The sequence below is a fragment of the Cetorhinus maximus genome, chromosome 24 (genome assembly GCF_964194155.1).
Source record: "Cetorhinus maximus chromosome 24, sCetMax3.hap1.1, whole genome shotgun sequence".
NCBI classification, from domain to species: Eukaryota; Metazoa; Chordata; class Chondrichthyes; order Lamniformes; family Cetorhinidae; genus Cetorhinus; species Cetorhinus maximus.
In genome coordinates, this window is record NC_135902.1 from 51,059,623 (window position 1) to 51,082,428 (window position 22,806).

At 43.2% G+C, this 22,806-nt stretch overlaps 1 protein-coding gene across 8 annotated transcripts in view; it reads left to right on the top strand.

The window, feature by feature from the left end:
* cep112 (centrosomal protein 112) overlaps window positions 1-22,806 on the top strand; it is a 432,841-nt gene that overhangs the window by 145,855 nt on the left and 264,180 nt on the right. For all 8 annotated transcript variants that reach the window (XM_078529029.1, XM_078529025.1, XM_078529028.1 and 5 more), the window contains 3 exons: window positions 13,995-14,094; window positions 16,590-16,708; window positions 19,475-19,618. In XM_078529029.1, coding sequence (XP_078385155.1) covers window positions 13,995-14,094; window positions 16,590-16,708; window positions 19,475-19,618 — 363 coding nt within the window. The remainder of the gene's footprint in view (window positions 1-13,994; window positions 14,095-16,589; window positions 16,709-19,474; window positions 19,619-22,806) is intronic.

The following is a 22,806-nucleotide window of genomic DNA, read 5'->3' on the forward strand; positions in this document are numbered from 1 at the left end:
TTAACCAGGTTGACACCTCATTTTTAGGTGTTGGCGCTGCTCCTTGCATGTCCTCCTGAAGTCTTCATTGAACCAGGGTTGACCCTCAAGCTTGATGGCAATGGTAGAGTGGGGAATATGCCGTTCCATGAGGTTACAGATTACAATATAGGGAACCAGCTGCCGAAGACCCAGTCTAACAATTATGTCCTTTAAGACTTGATTATTCGGTCAGCAGTGGTGCTACCGAACAACTCTTGGTGATGGATAGTGAAGGTCCCCAGAGTACTTTCTGCGCCCTTGCCACCCTCAGTGTTTCCTCCAAGTGGTGTTCAACATGGAGGAGTACTGATTCATCAGCTGAGAGGGGAATGGTAGGTGATAACCAGCAGGAGCTTTCTTTGCCCATATTTGACATGATGCTATGAGACTTCATGGGCTCCAGAGTTGATGTTGAGGACTTCCAGGGCTATTCCTTCCTGACCATTGTGTAACCCCCTTTGGTGGGTCTGTGCTACTGGTGGAACAGTACATACCCAGGGATAGTGATGGTGGTGTGTGGGACATTATCTGTAAAGTATGATTCCATGAATATGACAATGTCAGCCTGTGGGACAGCTTTTGGCACAATTTTGGCACAGGACTCCAGATGTTAGTAAGGAGGACTTTGTCAGTTGATAGGGCTGGGTCTGCCATTGTTGCTTCCAGTGCCGAGGTCAATTCCAGGTGGCCTGTCCGGTTTCATTCCTTTTAGACTTTGTAGTAGTTTGATACAACTGAGTGGCTTGTTAGGCCATTTTAGGGGGAACTTAAAAGTCAACCACATTGCTGTGGCTCTGGAGTCACATGTATGCCAGGCCAGATAACGATGGCAAACTTCCTTTGTTGGAGAAAATTAGTGATCCAGATGGGTTTTATGACAATCGCCAGTGGTTTCAAGGTTACCTTAAACTAGCTTTTAATTCCAGATTTATTAATTGAATTTAAATTCCACCAGCTGTCATGGTGGGATTTGAACCCATGTCCCCAGGACATTAGCCTGGTGCTTTGGGTTACTAGTCCAGTGACATTACCACTACGCCACTGCCTGCCCCCTTTATGCTAATTAAAAGATCTAATCTTACTTGATAGTTGAATAATTTAATCAGTGAGGTTAGCACATTTGATGCACTCTACATGGAGTCTAGCAAGATGTTTGACAAGGTCCCATATGGCAGACAGGTCAAAAATGTAAGAGCCACAGGATCCAAGGGCACATGAAGTGGCAAGTTGGATCCCCCACATGGCTCAGTGGCAGAAAGCAAAGGGTAACAGTTAGTTGCTGTTTTTAAGACTGGGAAGCAGTTTCCAGGACTCCATAGAAACATTTGTGGCACAGAAGGAAGCCGTTCAGCCCATCATGTCTGTGCCAGCTGAAAAAGAGCTAACTAATTATATTCTCTGGAGTTTAGAAGAGACAAGAGGCGATCTCATTGAAACCTACGAAATTCTGAAGGGGCTCGATAGGGTGGATGTTGAGAAATTGTTGGGGAATCTACAACATGGGTGCTCAGTCTCGGGATCAGGAGCCAGTCATTTAGGACTGAGCTGTGGAGAAATTACTTCACTCAAAGGGTTGTGAATCTTTGAATCCTTTACCCCAGAGGGTTGTGGATGATCTATTGTTGAATACATTTAAGGCTGGGATAGACAGATATTTGGTCTCTTAGGGAATTAAGGGTGTCTCAGGATATGGGGAGCGGATGGAAAAATGGAGTTGAAGCCCAAGATCAGCCATAATCCTGTTGAATGGCGGAGCAGACTTAATGGACTGTGGTCCACTACTGCTCCCATTTCTTATGTTCTAAAAGCACCCCTGCGCGTGGCCCCCTGCCCCCCCCCCCCCAAAACTTAATCTGCCCAAAACTGTCAATCTTGATTTCAAATGAACATTCGGGACACCAGAGTGAACTACTGCACTTCTCAGATTAATTAGCACTGCACCTACATTGTCAATTGAGTGCTAATTTATTTTTTTGTATGACCAAAGTAGTGGGAAGGTAGTTGAGTGTGTTTCAAGAAACTTTCATCAGACACTGGGGACTGGCAGTGAGAGGAGACCTTCAATTCCTTGATCTCCAGCAGGTCAGAGAGATAAAATGTATTTAACGCCAATCTTTGAAGGTGACAGAACAAGAAATGGTTGTTAAAAGAGCATAAGGGATCCTTGAGTTTGTAAATGGAAATATAGAATAGCAAAGGATGCTATATATGCTATGGAAATATAGAATAGCAATAGGAAGGATGTCATTGCACTGGAGGGGGTGCAGAGGAGATTCACCAGGATGTTGCCTGGGATGAAGCATTTAAGTTATGAAGATAGGTTGGATAGACTTGGGTTGTTTTCGTTGGAGCAGAGAAGACTGAGGGGCGACCTGATCGAGATGTACAAGATTATGAGGGGCATGGACAGGGTGGATAGGGAGCAGCTGTTCTCCTTAGTTGAAGGGTCAGTTACAAGGGGACACAAGTTCAAGGTGATGGGCAGGCAGTTTAGTGGGTATGTGAGGAAAAACTTTTTTACCCAGAGGGCGGTGACAGTCTGGAATGCACTGCCTGGGAGGGTGATGGAGGCGGGTTACCTCACATCCTTTAAAAAGCACCTGGATGAGCACTTGGCACGTCATAACATTCAAGGCTATGGGCCAAGTGCTGATAAATGGGATTAGGTAGGTAGGTCAGGTGTTTCTTACGTGTCGGTGCAGACTCAATGGGCCGAAGGGCCTCTTCTGCACTGTGTGATTCTGTGAAAGCAAGGAAGTTATGTTTATGCTAATCTAATCTTGCTTTCCAACTCTTAGTCCGTCCAATACTAGGGGCAAAATTTTATGTACCGCGGGTGGGCACATGCTCAACCCGATTGGGTGTAAAATAGCACGTGATGACATCAGGTGAGCGTCCTGATGTCATTGCGCACTCACGCGATATTTTGGTCGGCAGGCGTGAACAGGTGCTGGAGCCACGCCTGCCATTAATTAAGTGGCCACTTAGGGCCATTAAAAAGCCAATTGACCCTGATTTTTCATTGCCCATGCAATTTTGCGCTCATCGCATGGGCAAAATGGACAGGTGGCCAGACAACATTTTCAAAAACCTCATCCACGGGCGGGATAAAATGGGTGAGCAGCATTGCCAGTGTCAGTAGTGGAGAGTTTGGTACATAGTTTGCTGCTGGTGACTTATTGGTACTTGGCAGATTCATCTCTGTTCAGGGCTTCATTCTTAACATTTGCAGGCTTCATTTCAAAACTCCTTGGTATCTCCAAGACCCCCAGAGGATTCAGACCATGTGGACCCTTCCAGGTATCAGACAGCCTTCTGTTACCCTGGTAATGGGGATTATGGTCTCTGCTGGAGGCACCTCCTCTGAGGAGGAAGAGAGGGGTAGAGGGGAGAGAAGGCCAGGTGTCCCAATGCAGCTTCCAGGGGAGGGACCTGTGGGAGGAGAGGCGCAGGCACAAGGGGCATAGGGCCAGCAGGAAGTCCAAGGCAGAAGGGGCTGCCAAAGACGCCACTATCCTGCTGCCAGGGTTTACAGAAGGTGATGCAGCTACCTCAATATGTCTGAGGTGCAATGCAAAAGGAGGCTCCGCTTCTCAAGGAAGACAGTGACCTCCATTTGTCAAACGATTGGGCCTGAGATCAGCTCTGACTGTTTGGGTGCACTGTCCATGCCAGTGGCACTGAAGGTCACAGTGGCCCTCAACCTCTGTGTCTCCGGTTCTTTCCAGTGGTCAATGGTGTGTGGAGCCTCCCAATCAGCTGTCCATAGTTGCGTCAAGCTGGTGACAAGCTCTGTTCAGGCGGGTACTAACCTTTTATTCTTTACCAAAAGGATGAGGGGAGCCAGACTGAGCGAGCCAGAGGCTTTGCAGCGATTGCTGGGTTCTCCCATGTCCAGGGTGCAATCGACTGCACACACATGGCCATCAAGGTGCCAGCGGGTCAGCTGGATGCCTTTGTCAACAGGAAGGGATTCCATTCCATGAACGTGCAGATAGTGCATGACCACAGGATGCAGATTCTGCAAGTCTGTGCAAGATACCCTGGAAGCTCCCATGACGTTTATATCCTGAGGCACCCTCAGGTGCCAAGGCTGTTTAGTGCTCCAGCCCGAATGGATGCTGGGCGACAAGGGCTGTGCGTTGAAGAGGTGGCTCATGATGCCTCTCCGCCACCTAAGAACAGAGGCAGGGAAGCGTTACAGTATGAGTCAGGCCGCCACAAGGACGGTGATAGAGAGGACCATAGGTCTTCTCATGATGCGCTTCCGATTCCTGGACCATTCAGGGGGCGCACTACAATACCCCTAGAGGGGGTGTCACTGATCGTGGATGCATGCTGCACTCTCCACAACCTGGCACTGGCAAGGGGGGACCCACTGGAGGAAGAGGATCTTGACACAGCTGCAGAGGCCACAGATGATGAGTCCAGTACTGAGTCCAAAGAGGAACACAGTGAAGAGAACACTGAGGGTGTGGAGCCAGACCTCAGTAAGTTTCAGAGAGGCAGGGACAGCAGGGACGCCTTGATCCAACACTCCTTCAGCTAGGCTACCAAAGATCAGCTTCAAGTGCATGCCAGGGCTGCCCCCTCCATCTCGGATGTCTGAAATGGCCCTTTCATTTGAACACAAAGAACACTCAGTGCCTGCACAATAAAGTTCAGAGCCAATCATGTCCAGCATTACATACTGGCGTACCCTGCATAAAGGAAAAAAAAAGGTGAAGCATACTCAGGCCATTATGACAAAAACAAAATTTGCCTCATTTTGACAATGCAAAAAAATTTACATAGCCTTCTCTGGCCTTCATTCCCAGACAGGTAAAGATAAACCTAACATAAATGAACAGAAAAAATCACCCATGAACTGTCCCTCTTGTGGCCATGGTGCCTTTAACTTACGTTTCCGAGTGCTATGTCTTGCCCCCCCCCAAGGCCTTGCTGGCACCAGCATTGGAGACAGGCTGCTGTCTAGTTGGCCTTGATGACCTTGGTGGCCGTCCTCTGGCCAGTGGAGCTTGTGCTGACCCTGCCTGGGAGGGAGCAGCCTGTGCCACGGCTGGCATCTCCCCAATCGTCGCAGCCTCATCAAATGCCACGGTCACTGGCAAAGGGCCGAGGAGCTGCTGCCATCATCCAGAGCGCCCTGAGAGGAGCCCACAGAGACATCAAGCAGCTCATGTGCCAACGTGAGGTCACTCTGGACCTCCCTGCTCACCATTGATGGACGGGCACCTCGCTGAGATACTGGCTTCATCTGTCTCCCACACTGATACTGACCACCTGAGGTCAGTGCCTGAATGAAGGCTTGCAGGTCCAAGCGCAACCCCACGAACCCCTCATTCTGTTCCTGGAGCTGGCTTTCGATGAGAGCCACCAGTCTCTCAATGGAGGAGGCAGTGCACTTGGCCATGAGGGTCAACACAGTGCTTACGCTCCGCATGGACCCCTCCACAATGGAGACCATGGCACACATACCCTCATGGATCTCCGCCAGATCCTGCCGCATATCTCACTGGACATCCAGTATCTGCCACCTAATGGACGACTCCAGGGGCTCATCATCTGCCTTCAACTGAGCATTGTTCTGGTCCTCAGCAGTCCTCCGACTGCCAGTGCCCTGGGTACTCTCTGCCTCTGCCTGCACCTCAGGCAATTGTGAAGTGCCCTCACCAATGTGCACTGACATTCTAGCTGCCGATCTAATGCCCACTGAGTTGCTAGCATCTGCGCTGGTGCCTGCTTCAGAGAGCAGGTGTGACGCAGGTGCAAGTGAAGCCCGGTGGCCCTCCGGCATCAGGGGTGGGCCTTCGGGGTCCACAGAGCGAGGGCGTGCTGACGGACCTAAAAGGGAGAGCAAGGACATGTCATTAGTTAAAGTCACCACACAGTCACTGTGCATGCCAGGCACCCTGGAGAGAGAATGGAGATCTGCATCATGGTGCCATCGTCTTTCAATGATCAATGTGGACTCCAGGTTCAAGCCTCCCGTTCATTAAGAGACCACATTAGAAAGATTGCACAATCCGAAACTCTCACCTCTGTACTGCGCTCTTACCTTCGTCTGGCACCCCTGCCCCTCCACACCCGGTTGCAGGGGGAGCATGCCGGCTCTCAAGCTCGAGGGCATCCTGCTGAGCAGTTGGAGGTTGGGCGGGCCTCCACCTTTATGTGCCCCCTCTGCTTGGTTATGGCTCGTCTTCTCCTGAAGGAGCATTGATTAGTCCACTCTCTACCTGCAGCGCCATTGCAGCCTGGCCAACCCCAGCTGAGGAACACCTCGCAGGGCACATCTGAGTTGTGGCCCTCAAGCTGCAAGGCAGTCAGTCCAAGCAGCCAGGGCTCACCCCATTGGCCAGCTCTGGCATCATTGACAGTTGGCACTCAGACTCTAGCACCCCTGAGGTCCAGAGGAGGACAGCCACACCTTAACACTTCTGCACACTGACCCATGCCAACATGGCACTCACTCTTCCTGAGCGCAGCAGGTTATAGAACTGCTTCCGGCATTGCACCCATGTGCGCCGCACCACGTCATGGCTGCTCACAGCGCTGCCAACTCCTCCCATGCCCTCTCGGTGAGATGTGGTGGCTGCCTACTCCCATCTCTGGGGACCAGGGTGTCCCTCCTGGCAGCTATCCCCTTCAGCAGGATGGCGAGGCACTCACCCGAAAAGTGGGAGGCCAAGTGCCCACCCGACCTGCCCTCCCGTCTGGCATCTCCAGCTACATTTGACTCCGTTACTTGAGTTCGCTAACGCACAACAGACGATCTTCTGTGGCAGCCTTCCAGGGGCTGCCTGGGCCTTTGTTAAACTGGCCGCTGGGTCGCCATTGGACCCTGCAGCCGACTGGCACCCCCCCCCCCCCTGCCGGACCCTTCTTGACCAGTGACGAGCCGTGTTTCATGTTGTGTGGGCCTTAATTGGCCCGCCAGCGTGAAATCATGGTCGGGGGCCCATCGCAGGCAGCGGACCATTTCCTGCCCACCGTGCCCGCCCGAAGACCTCAAAATCCTGCCCTAGATCACAAGAGCATATCCAAGTGTCTTCTAAATGCATTGAAGGTTTCTGCTTTTACCACTCTTTTAAGCAGTGAGCTCCCTGGGTGATAAAGTTTCTCCTCAACCTCTTTTAATTCCACCAATTACTTTAAATCTATGTCCCTGGTTATTGACCTCTGTGCTAATGGAAATAGATCCTTCCTATTCACCCTATCTTGGTCCCTTATAATTTTATACACTTCAAATTAATCTTCCTTCAGCCTCTTCTGTTCCAAAGAAACAAAATACAGCTTATCCAATTTTTCCTCACTCTGAAATTCTCAGGTCCTGTTCCTTTAGATGGAAAGTACACCCTTATACCATTTTTGGACCAAAATCAACAATTATTATTGTTTTTGTCTTCGATCTGCAGATGATGAATGATCAGTTTATATTTAATTACTTAATCCAAAGGTAATGAATGTATAAAACAGACTAGCAGGGAAACAATGAGGAGGTTAGTGTTAACAAATTCGAGAGAGATTCATATAGATTCCTGTCTAAAGATGTGATTGAAGGCTGTAAGAGGTAGAATATAGTATGGTGTATTGTGTATTTTGAATTGTGGGACTGGTGAATTGGGCCACAATGGTTTTTCCTGGTGCTTTGAGGTATCAGGAGTAGTTGCAGGGCTCTGCTTCGAGTGTTGCACCTTCCGAATATAAGTGTAGTTGCAGGGAGACGTGGAACATTACAAGGCTGATTCTGTAACCTACACATCTCTGCATTGTGGGTCCATGCTGAAATACAGAGAATATTAATAATATTATTTCAAGCTTCTGGTCGAAATGTTCTTCATGGCATCACTAATTACTGAGAGTCAAGAAATAGTTGGTGACTAGCAGGTAGTGTTAGTTACCATTGCACATTTATGACCAAAATGATTACAGGTTTATGTCTGACTGCACAGTATTTATTGGAGATGTAATTTTCTTGTTTTGTTAGTTTATGTGGTTTCTTTTTCAAGCATTTAAAATCTGAATGTTTCAGCCATGAATTCCTGCTCTGAGCCTTATCTTTTAAATTAAATAAATTGTGCATTGCTTCAAACATTTCTTCATTCCCAGTACTTTTGAGATCAATTTGAGCTATTGTTTTGGTATGAAAATACCACACCATTTCCCTAAAATGTAAAGGATTTGCCACATAAACATGAACACATTGCATTATTTATAGCCTTCAGAGTATTCAGTTTGCCATGACTTGGCAGCTGTTAGATGTTACAACCAAATTATGTTATTAGATTTTAAATTGACTCCCAGACGATTTATTTTTCACTTGGAGGTAGCTTTTAATTTTACCCTTTCTCTTCTCTTCCTCCTCCCATCTTCTAAAATAAATTGAGAGACTGATAAAAGGCATTTCAGTTCTGAGTATTCTTTGATTTTTTCTTTGAAACAATAATAGTGTGTATATGTGTAAGTGACTAAATAAAGTTTACATTGACTCTTATCAGTAAGCCTGTATGATAATACTACTTGTTCACACTTTGAGCAATACAGTAGCATTTCAGAATCATGCTTCCAAAAACATTCAGGACTGATTTATTTTTTCTGGCCTTCCCTCACCACCCCTACCCCCCTTTCCCCCATAATAACAATTGGACAACATTATTGCAATTTTTTTATTCAAGCATTTTTGGGAGGCTTGTAGAGATCCTTGTAGAAGGTACAATACCTCGGACTACCAACTATTGTGCCCTCAGTAAACTGTGCACTAGAATTGATTATTAAGGTAAATTCAATATCAACCCATACAGCAGAGCTTGTAAAGGTTTAAATTACATCCACATTTATTTTTAAAACGGTAGGGAATTAAATAGTTTTTTTCAGAGGTCTGCCACAGGTGCAGTGTACTGGCTGGTCCCTTGATGCTGTAAAATTCAAAGCACAGGTGATACTTCAGCTTAATTAGCCGAATACTACAAGACCGTGTTTACATATAGACAGCATTGGAAGTTACATCAAGAATTCAGCTTGTGGAAATGAGCAGAAAACAAGTCATTAGCTGTTCCCAGCCAAAGCTGCACTGTGGGTGCTTCAATAGGCTGCAGTGCTCCATTAGGGAAGGGACAATTAGTTGGGGTCCCGTTTTTAACCATTGTTCAGAAAAAATGCGCATGGATGGACGTCAGAATATCCCTCACAGTTGAACAACCTGCCAACACTCAATAACAGGGCCCAGACATGAATAATAACATAGAGATAAAAAGCTAAAAGCTACTGCGGATGCTGGAAATCCAAAACAAAAACATAATTACCTGGAAAAACTCAGCAGGTCTGGCAGCATCGGTGGAGAAGAAATCAGTTAACGTTTCGGGTCTTCATGACCCTTCGGCAGAACTGAGTATAGTTAGGAGAAAAGTGAAATATAAGCTGGTCTAAGGTGGGGGGGTGGGGGGAGAGAGAAGTTGAGGGTGTGGTGATTGTGGAGATAAGCAAGCAGTGATAGGAGCAGATAATCAAAAGATGTCACGGACAAAAGGATCAAAGAGGTGTTGAAGGTGGTGATATTGTCTGAGAAAAGTGCTAATTAAGAATGGAAGACAGGATACTCAAGGTACAGCTCTAGTGGGGGTGAGGTGGAAAGACTAAAAAAGTTTTAGTTTTAGATTTAACAATAATGGAAATAGGTGGGAAAAGAAGAATCTATATAAATTATTGAAAAAAAAGAGGGAGGGGGGAGAAACGGGGTGGGGATGGGGGGAGGGGGAGTTTAAGATCTAAAGTTGTTGAATTCAATATTCAGCCCGGAAGGCTGTAAAGTGCCTAGTCGGAAGATGAGGTGCTGTTCCTCCAGTTTGCGTTGGGCTTCACTGGAACAATGCAGCAAGCCAAGGACAGACATGTGGGCAAGAGAACAGGGTGAAGTGTTAAAATGGCAAGCGACAGGGAGGTTTGGGTCTTTCTTGCGGACAGACCGCAGGTGTTCTGCAAAGCGGTCGCCCAGAAAGACCCAAACCTCCCTGTCGCTTGCCATTTTAACACTTCACCCCGTTCTCTTGCCCACATGTCTGTCCTTGGCTTGCTGCATTGTTCCAGTGAAGCCCAACGCAAACTGGAGGAACAGCACCTCATCTTCCGACTAGGCACTTTACAGCCTTCCGGGCTGAATATTGAATTCAACAACTTTAGATCTTAAACTCCCCCTCCCCCCATCCCCACCCCGTTTCTTCCCCCACCTTTTTTTTTTCAATAATTTATATAGATTCTTCTTTTCCCACCTATTTCCATTATTTTTAAATCTAAAACTAAAACTTTGTTAGTCTTTCCACCCCACCCCCACTAGAGCTGTACCTTGAGTGTCCTGTCTTCCATTCTTAATTAGCACTTTTCTCAGACAATATCACCACCTTCAACACCTCTTTGATCCTTTTGTCTGTGACATCTTTTGATTATCTGCTCCTATCACTGCTTGCTTATCTCCACAATCACCACACCCTCAACTTCTCTCTCCCCCCACCCCCCCACCTTAGACCAGCTTATATTTCACTTTTCTCCTAACTATACTCAGTTCTGCCGAAGGGTCATGAAGACCCGAAACGTTAACTGATTTCTTCTCCACCGATGCTGCCAGACCTGCTGAGTTTTTCCAGGTAATTCTGTTTTTGTTATGAATAATAACATATTGCATGAGGCAGTTCCCGTGGGACTGTGTGTCAGCAATGGAGTCAACATCTGCAAGAAAAGGAGAGACAGTTGGAGAAGAAAAATCAGAGGAAAGAAACTGAAGTCCTAAGTAGTAACAGTGAAAGAGAAACATACCAACCTTTTTATGTCATTTTTAGCAATGGGTTAATGTCTCGAGCTGTACCCTTCAGTTAGGGGGCGTTGCATGAAATATTTAAGTTGCTTACAGAATCCATTCCCCTGAAGCGAAGTATTAGGAAACACAGCAAAAACTAGATACCTGTAGGAAAGGGATAGAACTTGTCTACATATTATTAAAAAATCTTTTGTACGTACTCACTTATTGTCATGGTTTTTTTTGTAATGCTTTCTGTCAATATATTTTACATTGAAACTGCTTACGTAAGCATTCAGAATGGAACTTGTGTACAGTTGTCTGTGTTACAGTTGCAGACAGAGCTCTGGTCAGTTGTTGATTTGGAACGAGTTTCTGAAATATCACTCCCCAACTTTGTTGTTATATACTAAAAAGCCTTTTTTTAATTGACCACAGGCAATTCACTTGTACCCTAAATATAGTAACTTTTATATTGACTAATGTAGTGCTAATGACACTACCTTGGATACACCAGATTTTGTGATTTTGTTGGGAAGCGACAACAAAAATGAACTTGCTGGATTTTCTACGGCAGGGAGTCAAGAAGACCCAGTGAAAACCTGGCTGCTAACCTCAGTGAATCGGGCAAGTTTACTTTGGAGTTATTGCTATCTGTGAGTGGCCCACTGCTCAGGAGCCAACTGCACTCATGCGATATACAAGTGGCTTATTAATGTGGGCTTTCAACAACTCTTAATGAAACTGACCATAACCAGCACCAGTGGTTACACTGAAGGTCACTTGATTACCCAGAGAACATGCACACAGGATACAATGAGATGCAAAATCTTGTACCTTTAAAATACAATTATCCTATTTTCTGCACAATATGCATGTTAAAATTTCGAGCTTGCCATAATATGTTTTCTTTCAAAGATACAATGGTGTTAATTAGATTTAAGGCAATAAAACTCTTTTTTAGTGATTGATCAAAGGCAGAATCTGAGCTAAAGAAAAGGCAGCCAAACACACACAATTTCTGCTTATTTAGCTCTTAGCTAGTTGTTGCTGCCTTATTTATTCTCTTTAAAAAAAAACATTTTGGAAGTGCACAAATTCACAGTTTCGGATGCCATGGTGTTTCTGTAATTCTAATTGGAATACCAGTGGTGAGAGTACGTGGGTGTATATTTTGGCATTCTATGCCACCACCATACTTAATTAGTTTAATTAAGTTCCACTTAATGTTAGTTAAGGTTTGCTCCCAAACAGTGGCATGTGAGCTTAGTGGATAGGTAGCCTTAAAAGTTAAACCATGTCCCATGGAAGTAAGGCAGCCGCTATGTGCCTGTCATTCTAAGCATTCCCAAAACCATTTCTTGAAAACATACAAAATGAATTCTTCAGAAGATTAGAATTTCTTTAAGAGGCAGACTCGTTAATGACAACAATATGGCAGGAGTATCAATGTGTGTTGTAGCAGGAAGCTAGAAGGGCCATTGATTGGCAAAGCAATGTTAAAGATGTCAACAATGTCAGTATGTTTGTGTGATAGCTTTGAGATTCCATTACTTTTGACCCCTAACCTGTTCCAACTTCCTGCTATGATTTTGTGAATAAATAAATCTTAGAAAATGTTTGACACCACACATTTAACTTGTATTCTTCAGTAGACAGGAGCAAATAAAGAATATTTAACAGAGGCATAGTATTTCAACAACAACAACAATTTTCACTTATACAGCAGCTTTAAAACGTATTAAGCCATGTCATGGCTATTGTTTATTCAACTTGGGAATTCCTTTGCCACCTCTTCTTCCTAGTTCTTCCCATTTGTAACTATCTTGCTACAGGAACATTATTTACATTTCATTGTCAGTATGCGGTTTTAAATGCTCAGTGACAACTGTATCTAAATAAAAAAGTTAATGCAGCTGAACTGTGCAAAAATGTTACAAGGTGAGACACGCAACTTAATTGCCAAGAGAATATTGGTTCCAATAAATCATGGAGGTGGTAAATGTAGCTTTGTTCCAAAATTTGGGTACACTGTAGGTTTATATATAAGCCTTTGTTCAGTTTGTAATACAAATTAATTAGCTAAGACTGATTGGCTACTAATTAGTATAATGGATTACTCAGTCTAATCTGCTTTGTCTCTTGGTAAAAGACCAAGGGATCACTGCAGTTTTTGCTTTTTTTTTAGTGTTTGCTCTTTGACATGTAGTTTCTTCTTTTCAGGACCTCAAATGCAACAGTTTGATTTTCAAATGAACAGCTTCTTAGTCAAACACTCAATATTGAACTTGATCTGGGGAGGGGGTTTTAATAAAGATAGTTTGGAGGAGACTTGTGGCCAACCCCTCCTCACTGGAAGTGTACGATTTGAATTGAAGTCTGGGCTTTTGTACATCATTGACGTTATGACTTCAGAATTAAAGACTGGTATCAGTCACTTGTGAATTACAATTTTTCACACAAATATTGTAGAATCTAACAGCAGTGTTCTTCTACACTTTATATGTAATATTTCTTCTTTAAAAATATAACAATACTGAGGGTTGAATGAATTTGGTAAGAACAGCTGGTTATTATTTACAGTGGCATTTGCGTCTTTGGCTCGATTGACCTCTTATTTGTAATGTTACTAAAATTAATACCCTAACCACATCTATCAATGTATCAGTGCCCAAACCACTTCTATCAGCGCTCTCTTCAAAGGAATTTTTAAATTTTATTTTTATGTTGCTCAGTTATTTAATTTGATTTTTCTTAGAACTGAGTTGCTTCTATCCCAAACCCATGACCAAACACCTTCCGAACCCATGACCTCTACTACCTAGAAGGACAAGGGCAGCAGATGCATGGGAACATCACCACCTGCAAGTTTCAATCAAAGCCACACACCAGCCTGACTTGGAACTATATTGCTGTTCCTTCACTGTTGCTGAGTCAAAATCCTACAACTCCCTTCCTAACAGCGCTGTGGGTGTACCTTCACCACATGGACTGCAGCAGTTCAAGAAAGTGGCTTGCCACTACCTTCTCAGGGGCAATTAGGGATTGGCAATAAATGCTGGCTCAGGCTGTGATGCCTGCATCCTGTGAAAGAATAAATTTAAAGAAAAGATATGTACTGGAATTGGAAAACCCCTTTGAAAATAGGATTGTGCTGGACTTTCAGATTTTTTGTTTCTTATTTCAGATTTTAGACCGGAAAAATAATGAGATTGAAGAGCTAAAGACACTGTATAGAAACAAGCAAAAGGAAGCAGAGGAGATTACTAAGAAGCTGGAAAAGAGAGGTAATCCAAAGTCATGGTTGCAGTTTTCTGCCACAACATAATGCATTTTTTGCAGCAATTTCTCTTTCTTTAAAGTTGGAATGTTTTACATGGATTGAGTGGGGATACAAAGAAGGATGTTTCTTTTGAATAAGCTATTAAAACTTGGGAATTAATATTTTAAAGAAGTCTAATTGAGGGGTTCAGACAGGGTTGATGGCCACAAAGCATGTGTGTTATCGGAACCCCCTTTTCTGTGTGAATCTTGTGCCCTTTCAGGGAGGTAGTCCGCCATAGGTTTAGGTGACATTAGGCTGTTTCTTGATATCTGAACCTAAGATGATTTTCCTTTTCATTTCGAATCGCATTCTTGCACCCATTATTTATATAATTTAGTATTACTATCTGCCAAGGCAGAGCTGTGTTAACCTGCTGTGTTATTTTACAGCCACTGCTTGGGATCTTTCTGTAGTGTGTGGTTGTGGGGGGGTAGGGGTGTGGTCTAAATGACAACAACCTGAGGTCAATTACAATGAACCTTTTGCAGCAAGCTTCCTAGATTGACAGTTGGTCTGCTTGTCAAACTCGCAATAGCCAGCAGGAAATGACTGGCTTCCTTTCTCTTCTGCTTATATTTTGAGATTCTGGATGGAAGTATGTTGCAATATTAATTGAAACCACTTGAGTTATGTTTAAGTTGTAGTTGTGCTTTATTACACTTAGCTGATGAACATTGATAAAAAAACTTCATCCTGTTGATGAGTGATGGCATACTCAGTGAAAGGTTAAATTTGGAACACAGTTGTTGCAAGATTAACAAAATTGAATCTGTGCTGGAGGACTGCCAAATCATGGCTGTTCCAAAAGTGTGATTCAATTAAAAACATAATTAGTTTTCACATAAACACGTTTTTGATACCCCGCAATAAACCTTAGTTTTGACCTTTGTACTTTATTACAAATGAACGTGGCATGCAATAAACTTCAGCATTGTACTTGTGGTGTAAATGTAGAAATTCCAAGATGAAACTTAGCTGGATATGTGTGCGTTTTTGCTGGTATAGCAGCAACAGGAACTTGAATTTATGTAGTGTGTTTAAAATATGAATCATCCCGAAGTGGTGCACAGGAGTGTATAAATTGTCAGCTGGCACCAAGCGTTTTGTTGCCTGGCTCTGGAATCCTTGGCATGTTCTTACTCTGGGTGATGAGCACTTGACTATTACACAGGGTTCATGGTTATTAATACTTTTATGCAATTTTACTGTAAAGATCGCAGTGATATGTGAATCTAGAATGGTACCTGGCCTGTATCCACATCAAATAAATTGCAAGCCAAACTTTTTGCATATACATCTGCTACTTTATTACTTGTGTTATTTCCTCTCAGTAGCCCTTTTTGCCTCACAGTACTTGCAACTCATGTGGAGGTGGGAGACAGGATAAGGTTTTGTGGTTGATCTGATGGGAGGTGTACCTCCCCAACTGTTACATAGGCAGTGTATCTCTATCCTATGGCTAGCCATCCGGTGGCTTAACTGGCTATCATTACAAGTCAAAGGTGGTTGAGGTTGAACCATAAATCCAAATCCTCTGAATTGGAGCCTGATAGGTCTAATCTACCTGTCTTCTATTGTAGGTTTGCTCTCTGCTCAATCTCTGGCCATGTTATAAGCAAGCCTAGTTATCTGGGACATAAGCAGCAGAGGCTCACGTGTGGAAGCGCTTTGATGATGCTGAACCCTCAATCAAATTTAGAGTAAAAAAGTTTTATTTAAAAAAATGCAGCGCTGAAATAAATACCATCATGAGGTATTAGATAAAAATTGAATGCATGTTAAAATTCTGTAGTACATTTCTCTGCCAAATGCACTCCACCATGCGGTAGTAGGAGGCAAGTTTACACCTATGCCTGACAAGGCAACTTCCAAACCTTAGCCAAGTTGTTGAGAGGAGCCACATGAAGAGGAAGGATCTGTCAGTTACAGTAAAATGTGGGAAGGGGGTAAAGCCAAAAATAATTTTCTCTTGGTTGCTGTTGTGTAACTCATGGAGGCATTGACAAGTCTAGAATGAACTGCACCTTGAAGGAACTAGCTATAAAGTAGAGATTAAAACTGAATCATAATTTTACATCAATAAAGCTTTACATTATTGGTATTAGTATCATTAGAAGATGATAAATGTAACATACACAAAATATAAATTGTGTCTGCAGAATGTATAAATGCAGCAGTTTCTGTTATTGCATATCCTTACATCTTTAGAAATCCTTTCCCTTAGCTTGAGAGAACTTGGTCAGAACCAGTAATAGAGCTGAAACTCAGATAAAGGAACAATACTTTGTTGATTACCGTAAGTTTTCAGTCAGGAATTTTCACTGCATAGTACTGTAAAATTAACACAACTAGAACCAGAGGCACTGATACTGCTTCTAAAAGGTCACATCTGTGGCAAATAGCTTTCAATATTGCTTTATCCAGTGTACTCAATCCTTTATCCATACATTTTGACAGTTCAGAGCCTGGTTCGTGAATCACAGGTTATTCGAGAAAGTAAAGAGAACCAAATTGTCGAGTTGAAGAAGATGGCTGAGCAGAGTGCTGATTCTTTAAAAAATGATTGGGAGAGAAAGGTAAGGGGTTTAAAACACGAAGATTTGGGCTATTTTCCTTGTACTGTTCTCATCATCTACATGTGTGTGTGCTTTTTAAAATTATTATTACCTCATTTTTGTGGATAAAGTTTCCCAGTTTTGTGATTGGGGGAAAGCTGTGTCACAAGACAGAGACCATGGCAATTTTCAAATATCTTTGGTTTTGTGAAGTTTGTAAGATAGACCATGAATTTACATGTGAGAAAAATGCAAGTGCATTCTCTCTCATAGAATCCACAACTTCTGCAAAAACTCCTTCCCATTAGAATTTGTGGGATATATGAGGATAAAATTTTTAAATTAGAGAGCTTGAGATACTGGGAGCCAGTACAGGTTTCAAGTGGCAGGTGAGTGAAACTTGATGCGGGATAGAATTCAGACAGCAGAGTTTGAGTGAACTTATGGATAGGAGGTGGTCAAGGTGGTGAACCATTTGGTTTGAAACTGGCCAAGAAGGCAGATGGAATTAGTGGCAAGAGTATGGACGATTGCTTCAGCCTTCCCAGTGTTTAATGGGAAGAAATTGTCCCTTATACTGGATGTTGGAGAAGGAGTCTGACAACACAGAGGTAGAGAACGGGTCAAAAGAGGTGGTGGAGCGAGAGAGAACTGGGTATTGACATCATGCGTGTGGAAGCTCTGGATGATGTTTTGAAGGAAAGGCTTGTGGATGAGAAAGAGGAGGGATGGGGTGCTGAAGATAGTTCCTTGAGAGATCTTAGAGGTAACGGTGTGGAGGTGGGAAGAGAAACCGTTGTAAGACATGGCCACGATTGGACAGGTAAGAGTGGAACAAAGTTAAGATAGTCCTAATTAATTGGACAACAGCGTAGAGATGTTGGAAGAGGATGGTGTGGTCAATTGTGCCAAAGGCGGAAGAGAGAATAAGGAGGAATGATTTGCTACAGTCACAGAGGATGGCATTTGTGACTTTAGTTAAGACTTTTCAAGTACTGTGGCAAGGACAGAAACTTGATTTGAAAACTTCAAGAATGGAGTTGTGGGAAAGATGGGCACAGTTAGGTAGGTAGGTGACAGCATATTCAAATAATTTGGAGTTAAAAGGATGGAGATGGAGTGGTTGTTTGCAAGGACAGAGAGGTCAAAAGTGGAATTTATGAGCAGGGGATTGATGACATTGGTTTTGAAAGAGACGGTATGGGACCTGAGAAGAGGGAACTATTTACAATGTCAGTTAGCTTGGGGGCAAGGAAGTGCAAGTTGGTTAGTCAGCAGTTTAGTTGGAACGGGATCAATGGAGTGGGGGGCGGGTGGGTGTCATGGAGAAGGTGTGAGGGAAGTTATGAAAGAAACTAAAGAAAGATGTGGGTTCAAAGCTAGGTCTCGATCTTGGTGGCGGGAATCAGTAAGGTCCTCAGAGTTGTAGGGCTGTAGTGCTTAGTTTTGCTGGTGGAACCTTGCAGACGACAAGCCTCAGAACCTTGGACTTGAGGGAGGAAAGTCAAGTCAAGTCCATATCAGGGGGAAGGACCCAAATGGGAGAGAGGAAAGATTTTACAGTGTCCATGGGTATAAAAGATTGTGTTGATGAAGTGGTTTGAGCAGATTAATTTATGTACTTTTTGTTCACTATTTGTGGGACTTTGTGCATGAATTGTTGGTTTCTTTGCTTACATTATAACAGTGACTGCATTTCAAAAGTAATCCACATGATTGCAAATTGGTTGAGACATCCCAAAGATGTGATAGGGTGCTAAATAAATGCAAGCTTGTTTATTTTCTTCCCTTGCTCTATCTGTAGCTCGTTATACATTTCTGCTCTGAATTAGACCTTTGCTCAGGTTATTTGTCATTGATCCCTCCTGTAAGCAGATCTTGTGTCCCTTATAGTCAGGAGTTAACCTTACTGTCTACTACTAAAGTTTATCTTTACTGCATAACCAGGAGTCATAATAATTAACCACTACATTATGTGAAATGCACTAAAAAAAATTTGCATACATTTCTCCTATCTCCCAGAAGGCAAGCTACTGCATATTCTGGTGAGATGAGGCCAATTGTAAACCAACAAGTGTGTTTACATGAAAATGTAAGAAAATTGGGTGGGTTCCTATACATGCGCCTCCTCTGACTTGCCCTATTATGTGGTATTTGCTTTGACTAGATTCTTAAGTGCCTGATACAGGTCTTGCAACATCTTCCCCTATGAGCTTAAGTGTTTTGGAAGAGTTTCTGTGCATCATGCACAGGAATAAGGCAGAAACCAGTTTCATCCTGCATAATACTTGGCACATGAGTTTTTGAAAATCTATACGCACCTATGAGTAAAATTTCCTTCAATTTGAATTAATATAATACTTCAGAAGTAGGCATTAAAATATTTTAAATGCTGATCACATTTCAGTTTAGGATGGTGGCAGAAATACCAGTGTGTAAATGTAACTGCTGTAATCTTTCAAAGATGCTCACCATGTTGATCTTCAGATGAACTTAATGTCTAGCAGGCTTCACCAGGGTTGTAAAATACATCACTCAGTAATTTCATCGGTTTTTTGTGTCCCTGGCAGGCCACTGACAAATTGAGATTTGACTGTGTGGTCGCATCTATCCTCAGGTGATTACGGGTTGCTTTGTGTATTAGCTTTCCAATGACTAGTTCCTGGGGACAATCACAAAACAGAGGCTGTATTTGTTGGTTGCTGAAAATAATAAGATTCACTTAATATCCATTTCCAGATACCAATGTATTCTCTATTAATACATGATTTTAATTTTTAAATGCAGCTACACAATGTTGTAGCAGAACTGGAGCAAGAAAAGTTTGAACTTCAGAAGAAACACACAGAGAATATTCAAGAACTTCTCAATGACACCAATTCACGTCTCAGTAAAATGGAGACAGAATATGCTGCTCAGACTAAGGCTACTGTAAGTGTCCAGGCATTTTTTTTTACCTTAAATTACTTAACAATGTTTCATTAATAATCGGTTGACATAATATGGGAAAAATAGCCACAATTCCAACAGGCTGCTTCTTGTCAAAGTTGCAGTAATGAGGTTATAGTTCTGAAGCTTCCTATATGAATGCATCAATGCCATATAGTTCATTACAAATTAACACTGACACTACAGCACTAAAAGCTTCAAAATAAATTAAGTGGTGTGCTTTCTTGTACATTGTGGATATTCAAAATCTCAGGTGTGGGCTCATAGTCTGAACATGTGTCAGCACAGGAGCTTCTAAACCTGTTTTTAAAAATGCAACAGAATTGTGTTTATTCATTAACAAAAGTTTACAGTCTATTGTGCATGTAGGAAAATTGCTTAACAATGAGGAGAATTTAGAGGGAACCAGAGGAAATCTTAGGCATAAACAGAATTACCTGGAAAAACTCAGCAGGTCTGGCAGCATCGGTGGAGAAGAAATCAGTTAACTTCTGCCGAAGGGTCATGAAGACTCGAAATGTTAACTGATTTCTTCTCCACCGATGCTGCCAGACCTGCTGAGTTTTTCCAGGTAATTCTGTTTTTGTTTTGGATTTCCAGCATCCGCAGTAGCTTTTAGCTTTTTGTTGAAATCTTAGGCATGATGGAAGAGAAAGGATTTTAAGGGGCTTTAGATGTCAGTGATAAGTGGCAAGTTAGAGGGCTTTAAAGAGTTTCAGAAGGCATGACTGAAGGATTCATGATGCTGAGGGGATGAACAACAAGACAGACACAAAGGAGTGGAGAGAAATTGGACAAGGTTGGTACGGAGCACCTTGATTAGGACCAGTGAGGGTGTTGAGACATCACTTGCAATACTGCACTTTTTACACTTGGAAGTTACATACAGTATTGGTCATAGGCTGGCTACGGGCATGTACCCAGAATACGCAGCAAAGTACCTTAGCAGTTGGTATTTGGTCTTATGATTTATTCTGGCACACTTGCAGGCGGTTTATGTTCTATGCTATATAGTAGGCCCTTGTTTAATGTTTCACATTTAACATTATTTTGCTTTAAAGGCTGTAAGTTGATGAAACCTGTAATTTCATTAAGCGTCGCAAGATTAATTTTAATGTCATTCCCTGCGTGACCTGATTGGTGCCATTTTGGAGCGGCCTTTCCCCCCACTCTGACCTCCGAGCCGCAACCTCTACCCATTCCCTGACCTCTGAGTTGTGACCTCCACCCGCCCACCCCTCCCCTCCACCTCCAAGTTGTGGCTTGCCCCTCCCCTACATTCAAGTTGCGACCTCTCCCTTCTCCCCGATCCCTGAGTTGTTGCCTTTTCTCCCTCCCCAACTCACCCCCTCGCCGAACTTCCTGCTCCCTGACCCGCCCCCTTACCGCTTGTGTTCCCACTCAAGATCCAGAACTGATCTGAAGCCGGAACTCTGATGTTGTGGAAGTGCAAGCCCTGATGGTGCAAAAGTGCCGAGCTGGGGCTGCTACAATCCAAGTTTTTTTTAAAAAAATGACTGTCGAAGCTGGTCCTGCCTTGCTGCCCCTCTTCTAAGCCCTCACTCACAGCGAGGGTTCAGGAGAGGGAAATGGCGAGCGGGAGCATGTAAAAAAAAAACTGATTGTAGCAACCTCAGCTTGGCAATGGGAACAGAACAGGAATCTAAGTCCAGGAGAGGGAAACAGTGGGAGGGTGAATCAGGGAGCGGGAGGTTCAGCAACAGGATGGGTCAGGGAAGGGGGAGAGGCCACAACTTGGAGGGTTGGGGAGCGAGGGGAGGCCACAACTCGGAGGGTCAGGGAGCTGGAAAGGCTACAACTTAGAGGGTTGGGAGGGGGAGGATCAGGGAATGGGAGGTTTGGGGAAGCGGGTTCGGCAGCAAGGAGGAGGTACTGTAAGTGGAAAGTGACATTTTTCTTTTATATTTTTTAACTTATTTTATTTTAAAAGTTATTTAATTTACCAATGTAGGAATTTGTCAGAGTAAAATATTTCAACTTAGAGGGTATAATGTTTCAATATTTGTTTTTTCTGATACAGAACCTCACTACAGTTTTAACATTGATTCCTATGGGAACCAATGTTTCACTTAAAGTGGGTTCACTTAGTCATGATTTTCAAGAACTCAACCATAACTTGATTTCTTCTAAGGAAATTTAGGAACAGAACCATAGGTTACAATTTGACCTCAGTGATGTGTTGGAGTCCAGAATACAGTGGATGGTGGGAAGCTCTGGCCATCACCCTTTTCCTAACCCCCAAGTAATGGTATTTTCCAGATTTGCATGATGAGCTTCCTTGCAACACTGCAATGTATAGTAAAGAGCACCGGGAGAATTCCACCTTCGTGATGCACGATTTCATAACTATTGTAAGAAATACTTCTGCTGTTTAGTATTGTGGAAGAAAGAGACATGTTGCTGTAGCTTTATATCTTGCACTCATCAGGACAAACGCAAGAATGCCAAATTTCAAATGATCACAACAATTTATACCATAAGAAAAAAAGAGGTGCTGATTGGTTGGCAGGTTGACCCTGATTGACTGAGGCATTGCCATGGAGAAAGTAATGGAAAACTATAGGCTCCCGTGCTTCTGGGTAATTCAAAAAATGGTGCAAGGCTTGAACATATTCCTTTTGTTTGCAGAGAATGGATCCCTGTATATAAATGTACATCGCTTCTAGCAAGCGTAAATGAGCCACATTATGTGCTCGACTGATTATCTTAAATTGGTTGTTATTGTAGCTATTAGCAGACTTAAGCTTGTTCAGCAAATGCTGCCCAAACGTGGAATCACATCTAAAAGTAATTGTTTTGTTTTGGGTTTTGCAAGCGTGGGCTGGTTGAGTATGGTGTGTACTCTGACAATTGAGTATTGTGTATACTGTGCCTATTATGAACAGCCAGAGGAACATGTTGCTTGATTTGATCAGCCAATTGTATGGCCTGGCATCACACAGGAACTGAAATTCATACATGATGTTGCTCAGTTGTATGGTAGGCAGAATGCCTTTTTGAACTGATGGCAGCATCCTATTAGTGAAAATATCACAGGTGTGTGCTATTGCATAATAGCAGTGTGAAATGGCTTGCTTAACCTGTTGCTTAAATTTTTGAGATACGTTACCTTTCCAGGGTAATTTGAGGTAGACTGGGTACTTTTTAGG